At 56.2% G+C, this 10,310-nt stretch overlaps 1 protein-coding gene across 1 annotated transcript in view; it reads right to left on the bottom strand.

The window, feature by feature from the left end:
* LOC102888178 (proline dehydrogenase 1, mitochondrial) overlaps positions 1 to 10,040 on the bottom strand; it is a 17,179-nt gene extending 7,139 nt beyond the window's left edge. The window contains exons 1-9 of the mRNA XM_025049195.1: positions 9,832 to 10,040; positions 5,014 to 5,048; positions 4,461 to 4,610; positions 3,302 to 3,366; positions 2,977 to 3,093; positions 2,488 to 2,567; positions 1,703 to 1,784; positions 265 to 357; positions 15 to 161 (exon numbers count right to left, since the gene is read on the bottom strand). Coding sequence (XP_024904963.1) covers positions 15 to 161; positions 265 to 357; positions 1,703 to 1,784; positions 2,488 to 2,567; positions 2,977 to 3,093; positions 3,302 to 3,366; positions 4,461 to 4,610; positions 5,014 to 5,048; positions 9,832 to 9,989 — 927 coding nt within the window. The 5' untranslated portion in view covers positions 9,990 to 10,040. The remainder of the gene's footprint in view (positions 1 to 14; positions 162 to 264; positions 358 to 1,702; positions 1,785 to 2,487; positions 2,568 to 2,976; positions 3,094 to 3,301; positions 3,367 to 4,460; positions 4,611 to 5,013; positions 5,049 to 9,831) is intronic.
* Positions 10,041 to 10,310: the final 270 nt, after the last annotated feature.

The following is a 10,310-nucleotide window of genomic DNA, read 5'->3' on the forward strand; positions in this document are numbered from 1 at the left end:
AACAGGCACCATACCCTGAGGTAGCACTGGTACGTGTTGAAGATAAGTGGCTTCTCCACATTGAACTTGCGCTGCATTTCCAGAGTCAGGCGACTGATGGCTGGCTGGAAGTAGGTCTGCTCAGCGTCTACCATCAGCCGCACACCCACCTCAGTGGCTTTCTTAGAGGTCAGGAGAGGAAGAGAGGGTTTGTTTGGGGCTCAGGTGAGACAGGGTCCCCACCCCTACACACACACATGCCCAGGCACATCCGAGGCCCTCGACCTTGGCCAGGACATCCATCCTCTGCAGCATCCTTGTCATCTGCTGCTCCTCCTCCTCGGTGAACCCCAACAGCAGAGGCTCCAGCTGTCCTGTCTGAAGGGGCAGCATGCGGTCAGGCCACAGCAGGGCCCCAGACCACACCTCTCTCACACCAGTGCTTCCCCCACCCAGAGCCTACCGATACCTGTTTCTTGGTCCCCAAGACCAGCAAGGCTGCCTCATCTTGGTCCTCCTTCCACCCTGTTTGTGCCTGAAGATCAGTGCCCTGCCCTGAGGCTTGCTGATGATACAGCAATGAGGCCACATGGAGGGATAACCTTGCAGCCAGCCAGCCAGCCAGCACGCTCCTACTCACAGAGCCAGCTGCCTCAGGTCAGGCCTGTACCAGAGTATCTCCCCAATACCCTCACGGGGTCTCCCTTCTGCTTCCACACAATGCTAAGGAAGCTACCCTTGAGCCATCCAATCACCAGGAAAGACTCAGCCCCAAGCAGGAAGAGGGCTTGGAGGAAGTATCATAGCTACAGGTTCCCCTGCCACACAGCGGGGGATGAAGGCATCATTCCCAGATGGTGGCCTTTAGGGAGCTGGGCAGGTTGGCAGTGGGCTGGTGCTCAGAGGTGGTGGGCACCCACCCTGTAGGCCTGTGTAGCACTGGGGCCCTCTGCTCATCCCACTTGTCTACTAACTCTGCCCAGGGTACTCCCAGTGGGGCCTCAGTGTCTCAGTTTGGGGGCTGAGCCCTCAGCTGAGGCTTGTAGAAGGCAGTGTTTGTGGGATGTTTTCTCAAGGCATTTCTGCTGCTGCATTACATCCCAGCTTAAGAGGCGGTTTCAAATATGACTGGAAATTACTGGATACCCACCCATGGACAGATAGAGTCTTATCCTTCTCCCCTTGAACACAGGATCCTAGTGACTTGTTTTTAACCAATGGAATCAGGCAGAAGTGATGCTGTGAGACTTCTGAGGCTAGGCTAGAAAAGGTGATAGAGCTTAGCCTGGCTTGTGGGGACACTCCCGCTGGGAACCAGCAGCCACATGGTGAGGAAGCCCTGGCTGACAGCTGGCCATGTGAATGGGGACCCTCCATGGTGGCCCCAGGCCCCGCCACACTCTGAGTACAACTATGAGGGAAACCCTGAGAGCAAACCACCCAGAATCATGAGGGAGAATAATGCGTGTTGCACTTTCAGGCCAGTGAGGTTTGGGATGACCCCCGATGATATACGGAAGGCTCCCTCTGACACCCCTCTCCTCGTGGGTCTCTGTCCCACCCTGTGGGCCACCACTGTGTCTGTCTTCTTCCCCCTGAACCACAGAGGTCTCGCGGGGCCAGGGAGGACAGCGGTCTTGGCCCAGGGTAGGCAACAAGGAACATTTCCCTTCCTGGCCCAACATCCTGAGACGAGGCTCAGTGGCGAAGGGGGTGGCATTACCTGCATGTTAGGGACCACCAGGTGCTTGGAGAGCTCAGTCCTGCTGTTGATGAGGCTGCTCCAGTCCAGCAGGTCCAAGGTGCTATGGGAGAAGGTGGGTCAGCAGAGTGGCAGGAGCAGCTCTTCCACCTGGCCAGGCTGCTTTATCCACAGGGGCTAGGATCTGCTGGGGGACCCAAACTCTAAACTAGCCCATTCTCTATAAGAGCGCCCCCAAACCAAACCCTCAAAGAAACCGCCTCAGCGTTCAGTTTCAAGACAAAATGTAAACATCGTCCTCAGTTTAAAAAATGGAAACCAAAACATAAACGTGATCTGCATCGGGGCAGCAGCAACTATGAAAACTCGAGGCATGCACCAAGAACACCGCAGGCCATGCCAGGCTGGGGGAAGAGCCAAACACGGCAGGATTAGACAGCGTGCAAGTAGACAGCACCCTGCTGCCAGCCCAGGGGCCCTGGTAACCTCGGTCCTAGCCCCCAGCACCCTACGAATGATGCCTGGGACTCTCTAGGGCCTCAGCTACCCTATGCTTCACCTGTCTGCTGTGCGGGGCCCGGGGCGAACTAGTCCTGTGCCCAAGCTGCTGCCCCCATCCACGGACTCCGGCTCCATCAACTCCCATTCTGTGCATCTCAGAGGAGCAGTTCCTTTGGTGCCAGCACCCTCAGGCCCATGCACTTGGGGAGAGTAATCAGGATTGGGAGAGGCTGCTGAAACTCAGCTGGAACCATGGCAGAACCAGAACAGATACCCTTGTCTTCTCGGCCAGGCACTGCTCTTACCCGGACACACCGAGGGTCTCCGCCGTGAACCAGTTCTCGATCTCCTTCCTCGATGCGATGCCCATCTTCGCCACGCTTTCCTTGAAAAGTGAAAAGGCATCAGTCCCCTGGTGTCCCCCCGCCTGTTGGGTTGTGATCAATTTTGACTTGATTACACCATTAGTGAAAACAGGATACGGTTCAGGCTTGTGTTTCTGCTCCATAGATGGGTCTATCCCCACCCATTCCTGATGCCCCTTCCTGTCCCTACAGTTCCACAGTGGCCTGTTACCTGTGGGACCAGCCCCTCCATCCCCTAGCCCAGTGCATCCTTAGCCTCTGGTCAGATTCTTTCCAAGCTGAACCCTAGCAGCTTCAGGGTGAGTTGCAGGTCCTGGAGCAGTTCAGGAAACTCACCTCAGATACCATCCAGCCAGTTCCTCCTGGGCAGGGCACCTTCCCAGTCCCACAGTGCCCACCTGCTCCCACCACCAGGGAAGGGCTGCCCACCTGCAGTGCCACCACCTCCAGCTTCGTGTCCATGGCAGCCAGTCCGGCATTCCCTTGCTCTGCAGCCATGTGGTGAAAGAACCGTCTCCACTTGGTCAGCACATCTGAGAACTGCAGCTGCAGATGCAGGCCTGAGCCCCTGTCTTGAGTGCATACCCAGCTCCCTGCCCCCAGACAGCTCGCATAGCCCCTGGGCCCCTCCCCGTCCCACCTGTACACCTGGCTCCCAGCCCCAAGGTACCAGCACAGGAGCCTTCACTGAATGCTCACAGCAGCCTCTAGTTCTTGCAAACTCTCTCTGCACATGGATGGTTCCCACACTTACCAGAAACTGGGGTCTCCCCAGCGCAGTGAGCTTAATGGCTGAGAAACCGTCATCACTGGCTGTACCTATGGGGAGCCACAGGAAGAACCCTTAGAGCTCTAGAGGGGGAGGGGGAAGACCAGGAGCCTGTGCTTACCCGTAACTGCAGTGTAAATAGCTGCTCCAGATGCCCCACCCCAAAGGTGGGAAGGGTGGCTTGGCAAGGTTTGTGTTTGCCACATGAGTTAGGAAGGCAGTACCCATTCCTACACAGTCCTAATGATCACCCCCTCCCCTGCCTCAGTTTCCTCTCTCGTGCCATTGGCACCCAGGTTGCCCATGGTGGATTTACAGAACACAGAAACACAAAGCAAAAACACAGCCTGGAGAGTTGGAAAGCACTCCACCACCACATTTGTATCTTCACTTCCAGAGTTTGTCTTTGCTTCTGCGGGACCATCCTGTCTATTTGCCCCCAGGCAGAAAGGGCAGGGAGGCAAGGAAACACCCCTGGCACTGGACACTGGATGGCTGAGCATCTGCCTGATGGGCCGGGGTCTCCCCAGCATCATTCTTAGAAGGCTGCTTCTGATCATCGCTCATATCCATTCCTTAAAGTGTTCAGAAGGTGTGGGACACACTTTCCAGTCACAGGAGGGTTGCCGAGGACGCACAGTGGAGCAGCGCTGTGACCTGGTGGGTTTCTGAAGACTAAAGGATGTGGAGGCCTCAGTGACCTCCCGACGTAACTGGCCTCCCAGGCAGGTACTCGTGCCCCAAAGTTGCGTGGGTAGGACTCTACTAAAGAGGATGTGGCACCAGCTCCCTGAACCGTGCAGCCCTCAGCAGACCCAAGTACTAGGGGCCACTAGCCCACTGACAGCCTCTCCAACAGTCCATGTCCAGGCACTTGGTTCCCAGGAAAGGGACAGGAGGCAGCTGAGTTCTCTGTGGAGGTGTTGAACACAGATGTGACCTCAGCGTGACTTGAACCTAGTCTGTGGCTCCTCCATGTCACTTTAGGTCATCCTCACAACACTCAGGGCCACCCAGACAGAGAGGAAGCCCCAAGGGAGGGCTCCAGCCCTGGCCTCCCATTCATCCACCACGCCTCCCTATGCCAGGTGTCGGCTGGGGCTGGGCCTGGCAGGTGGACAGCCAGCAAAGAGTCGGGCCCCACCTGAAGCCTCAATGCAGCGCAGGAATGTCTCCATGTGGCTGTCACACTTGGCTTCATTGGCGTAGAAGTAGGTGCGGGCACTGATGACACCGTCCCTGCGGTCTCCAAAGGCCCGGTGGGCCTGGTACTGCTTCTCCCTCTTACTGGTGCCTGCAAATGGCCCAAGCACTCACGCAGTTATGCACTGTGCTCTGGTCCCAACCTCAGCCCCAGCACACAAGGAACTGCTCCAGGAAGCCCCACAGCACCCCTGCACTGTGCTGCAGGATGCCCCCCAATACCCAAGCACCCACTGCACTTTCTCCCTGGCTGAGCCCTAGTCACATGGCAGACCTGGGCCAGGAAGGCAGAGCCCAGACTGACTGAGGGCCATGAGAATGTGTCAGCATACTTGGAGCAATGGCCTGGTTGCCCATGGACACAGGGAGGAACTTGGCACTGCCCCCTTGTTCCCTGGGCTCGCCTGTGTACCTAGCCCAGGCCCCGGGCCACAGTGGAGGGTGGAATAGTAGGGGGGGAGCATTCCTTGGTGAATGGCTTGCCTCTTACTCACCGCTGCCCTTCCTCTCTGCCTCGGAGGTACAGGACCTGTAGGAAGGAATAAGGCAAGGGTCTGGGTCATGCCCCCTCAGGCACAAGTGATAAGTACATTCCTATCAGGAAGGCAGTAAGAAGAAACTAGAGACTGAGCCCTGAACTTGACCAAAGAAGGCTGTGTGAGGAGGGCTGGGTTAGCCTGGGCAGGTAAGAGTGACTCACCAACCCCACCCGCCCAGGCCCAGGCCTCCAGAGTCACCTCCTCTGAGGTGGGAGGGGCAACAGCCTCTACACCAACCTGGCTTACAAGCCTTGTGCCCTGGAAAAGCCTCAGGCTGTCCATGGGTGGAGCCCCTCCCTAGCATGGGTAAGGGACAAAACTGCCTGATACTTAGATGGTTCTCTGAGCAGCCAAGGGCATGGAGTAAGTCCTTGAAGCTAGCTAAGCTATGCGGGCATTCCTTCTGAGGAAAAGACAGGGCTGTGGAGCCAGTCAGGGCTCATGAGGAATGAAGACAGCGTACAAAATCCTCCAAACCGAGGAGCAAAGTCCCTTGCTTTCCCACCTGCCCTCAACATCCAGGCACTTCCAACCACTGGGGACCCAAGGTCTACTTCCTGCCCCTACCTCTAGACACAACTGCTAGGACCAGCACCTTGCTTCATTCTTGCCCATTAGGCTTATTTTCCAAGCAGCAACTGAAAATTTTCTTTTGAAATGCAAACCCTCCCATCATATCCAAATAACACCTCCAGGCCTAATGAAGACAGGATAGTGAGGCCAGCCCTTGGCCCTGGCTGCCCCCACTTCACCCAGCAGAGGCTCAGCCTGGCTACACTGGCCTCTCTACAGTCCCTTAGCTATGCCCTCACTGGCCCAGCCTGGCCTGCCCCCATCGCCACAGGCATCACAACAGACACCAACCTCCTCCTCACAGTGGCCCCAGAGTCTGAGACAGCAAGAGTCATTGCTAAATCTCATCATCTCACCATTACTGCCCACAAGGGTGGCCCCCCAGCAGCTCTACCATCTGACTTTGTATTTAAAGCCCCTTAAGTCAGTAACCACGGAGAGGGCTCAGCTGCAATCCCACAGCCATCACATGACTGCCAAAATGCTAAGGGAGGGGGCCCACAGCTCTGCTCACATCCTACAAAGGGTGTAATTTTTCGCCCAGGGCACTCTGGGCCAAGATAACACCAGAAAAGCCCCTGGGAGGTACCTGCACCTTTGGTAGCCTCACATGTGTTAAGAGGCTGACAGCTTTTACCTCACTGCTCCCAGATCAGGTCCTAGGCTACCCAGCCACCCTCCAGGGGGCCCTCCCTCCCTGCCTGGCTTCTGTGTAACCTCAGGGCCTAAATCTGGGACTCTGAGCCAGAATGCCTAGGTTAAGCCCTGGGAGTCCCAGCAGCCAGGCCAATTCGCAGGGGCAGGGGGCTCTCCATGCAGTAGTATAGCCCACGAAGCCACAGCCTAGAGATGGGAACGGGAGCTAGGCAGGCAGCTGCTGGTCTGACTACCTCATATCAACCAGAAAAAAATACTTGATGTAACAGAAGAGGATGAGGTGTATGACCATGTTGGCCCCACACACAACATCCCTGCTGGGGACAAGGAGCTCCCCACCGCCAACCCACCCCAAGGCCCCCAGGCAGGGGTACCTACAAGCCCCAGGCCCTTCAAGCTGTGGCTCAGATACAACCAGGCAAAAGCCATCCACTAAGGAGGAAGCACAACATGGGAACCCACTAGGTATGCTAAGGCAGGAGCCTGGTCAGCAAGGATGGTGGCTGGCGGGATTCAGGCCTGCTCTGTGACCACACAGTCCTCAGCTCAGTTAAGGTAAGCATTAAGGATGCAGTTGTCTGCCTGCTAGGCAGAAGGACTTCTATCAGAGATGGAAACCGTTATCTATCTGAAAGGTCCCCAGGGCCTGGGGCCATGTGAGGTTTTCTCCTGGCTGGCTCCGCCAGACTGGGGTGGGGGAGCACTCTCCTTCTTGCTCCTAGCAGGCTCCATGACAGGAAAGCAGCCAGAAGCCATGAACCTCCTAGGCACAGACTAGAAGGGAAGTAATTTAGAAATGGCCCAGGCAGAGGAGCCAGGCGGGACTGCACAGCCTCATGGTCAGGTGGATGGGTCACGAGGAGACAAAGACAGCAGTGGTGGAGTTCACTTTACCACAAGAAGAAAGGACAGCACCCAGTACACACACACACACACACACACACACACACACACACACACAAGCATGCATGCATGCACACACATGTGCATGGCCCAGGACATAGAGGAGGGAACAGAGGACACCTAGGGGCAGGCAGCAGAGAAGGAAGAACACTCATTCCCCAGGGGGCATGCAGAGGTGACAGGAAGACCCCAACCACCCCTTCGGCTGCCTCTAAGCTCAGCTCTTGGCAGCTGTATCTTGTGCTTTGTTGACTAGATGCCTTTTAGAGAAAAGCAGAAAGTGAGGGGAGACCATGCTAGCCACCCTCACCCTAGCTCTCCACTGGTGAAATACGGGCCAGGTGGCAAGAGGAGAAAGAGAAGCCTGGCAAAGTCTGCAGGGATCATTCCTGCCTGCACGCGTGTCTCCCTGGCTTCCCCAGACCCTGGCTCCAGGCAGCACCTGAGACGATCTGTGCACACTAGTCCCAGGGAAGACGCCACTGTTCTGGGGACCAAGGCCCAAGAAGCCTCCAGTCATTCCTGGGTCTGCACAAACGGGACAGACAAACCTGCCATCCACACTGTCCCCCGTGTCCTTATCATAGCCAATCAGTAGTAACGTGCCCAAGGCCCTTTTTCCATGCCCATGGCTCCCAGCCTGCTAAGGGGACCCTTATGGGGCTCCTCTCCTAGAGTCAAAGCCCTGGCCCCTGTCTTCTAACAAGTGTGAAAATCACCATCCTACCCCCTCCCTAGGTGGCTACTGTCTCCCTCTTGCACTTCTGGCCTCTCACCTCCTGCTTCCTACCCTGAGAAGCCTTCCTAGGTCCCTTCATCATCCCTTCAGGAGGCCTGCTGGGCCTCTTGCACATTCAGATGCCTCCATCCATGCTGTTCCTCTTACAGTTATGCTGAAGGCAGGCCCAGCACCCCCCGCTTACAGCCTTAATTGGGAGTAGTGGCCTCTGTATTACTCCCTAGAGCAGAGTCCATGGCCCTTGTGTCAGGGGTAGGAAGACAGCTCTCTGGGCCCCACCAGGACACAAAAGCAGTTCCCCATATGGGGCTGTGTGGTTAGAACCACTCCTGGCCAGGAACACCCAGTGAGCCAGGCAGGCAACTTGATGGTGTGAGTGGTTGACCAGCTCCAGCAAGCCTGGTTTTGCACCTCAGCCCAGGCCCCTTGAAGGCACAGGGCCACCGACAGCAGAGCTGGGCATGCATCCTTGATACCTGCCACTGGCATCAGATGGCAGTCACCCTGTTAGGATGGAGGACTGCCACTCATGTCCCAGAGCCCATCAAGCAGGGCTCCTGCAGGATGAAGGGCACCAAGAGGAGGGCAAGGCAAGCATACTTCCCCATGCTCCCTCCACAGGGCAGGGGGAAAGTCAGATGGATTACCCTGGGAAAGGAGTCTTTTCATACCAGAGAAAGAAAATTCAATTGTGAAACCACCCAGCCCTCCCCCTGACATGGGGACACAGAGCCCATTAGTCAGTCAATAGGCAGGCACCACCCACTAAGAACAGAGGGGATGCTCAGCTGGAAAACCCCACATTTGAGACAGCGAATCACTAGGCAGGGGCTGGACTCCCTAAGCCAATCAGCAGCCACAAGGCTTGGACATTCTGTTCCCAGGGCAGGAAACTCATGTGATGCCTTTCACTTCTCTCTCCTCCCTTCTTCTCCCTGGGCCAGAGCAAACACCACAGCCTGGGATGGGAAGGTTATTCAGCAGGCCTGTTCCCAGCCTCAAGTGGGTCAGGCACAATTGCTGTCAGGACTTGGGGCCTCAGATGCAACCGAGGGCCTGGCCCAAAGGGGTGCAGGCACCAGCACAGGAACTAGGTGTTTTGCAAAGAAAGAGCTGGTCTTGTCTGGACACCCCGTTAGGCCACTACTCCAGGAAGCAGAGGGTGACCTCCAATTCTGACCCAGCAGGTGGGTCAGGGAAGTACCCATCTGTTCCCACACTCACTGTCCAGAGAATAAGCCCACAGCAAGTCAGTGACCTCAGGCCAGCCTACCACACTGCTCTTGGCTGCACATCCCTTTTTCATGGAGCCGTGGGCAGGCTCCAAACCCACCAGGTAGAGCCCAGGCAAGGGTGGGGCAGTGGGATCCTCTCCCCGACCCAGCAGGTGCAGGAAACCTCCCACGCCAGAGTAGGCACATCTTTTGTAACAACTGGGGAGCCCTATTCTCAGCCTTGCAGGCCATCGGTGTCTGACACAACTATTCAGCTCTGTCCCTATAGGGTGAAAGTGATTTGAACTTCATATAATTTTCACATGTCACAAAATATCATTCTTGCTTTGATTTATTTCAACCATTTTAAAATGCAAAGCCATCCTTAGCTTGCAGACTGTACAAAACCAGGCAGTGGGTGAGATCAGCTGCAGGCCATAGTGTGCAGACCCCTATCTTTACCACTACTCTGGCCTCCCTTGCATACACCAGGCCTCCTACACACCAAGCCTCCCATGAAAGTCCAGAACTGTCAGCCTCACAGGGCAAAAATGCAAGAACCCCAAGCTGAACCCAGGAGGGCTGCAGGTAATCAGGCTGACCAATCTCTCCTAGCCTTGGCCTCCTCCCAGACCAGGCCTCCCTGGGGTGCTTTTGGGATACCACCAGACGCCGGGCAGGTCTTACTCCATCTCCTGGCGCTCCGCCTCCTCAGTGCTCAGGTCCTCCTCCACACCATAGTCCAGGATGGAGCCTACACCAAAGGTCCTGTTGTGCTGGATCAGGGGCCGGATGGACTCCTGGTCCTCGCCAGCCACAAAATGACCATAGAAGGTCATCTTCATTAGCTTGTCGAATAGCTTTTGTCCCAGAAATCTCCTGGAGAGATGAAGCAGCTGAAAGGCAAAGGAAAGTTGCTGTCCTGGGCCACCAGCTTCCTATGTCCCCAGCAGGACATCCTGCTTCCTCATTCCCTTTATCCTAACCACAAAGCCTTGACATGCTCTCCCTAGGGCCAAACTCAGCTCAAGGCCTCAATTTTACAGTGAAGACCACCCAGAGCAGCTTCCTAGTCTGTTTGCAGCAAACGTCAATCACCCACTCCCCATGCAGGGCAGGTCCTAAGTGCTGCCCCTGTGGCCACTTCCTCCCTGCCTCGTATGCTG

Source organism: Pteropus alecto, unplaced genomic scaffold (assembly GCF_000325575.1).
Source record: "Pteropus alecto unplaced genomic scaffold, ASM32557v1 scaffold135, whole genome shotgun sequence".
Classification (NCBI taxonomy): domain Eukaryota; kingdom Metazoa; phylum Chordata; class Mammalia; order Chiroptera; family Pteropodidae; genus Pteropus; species Pteropus alecto.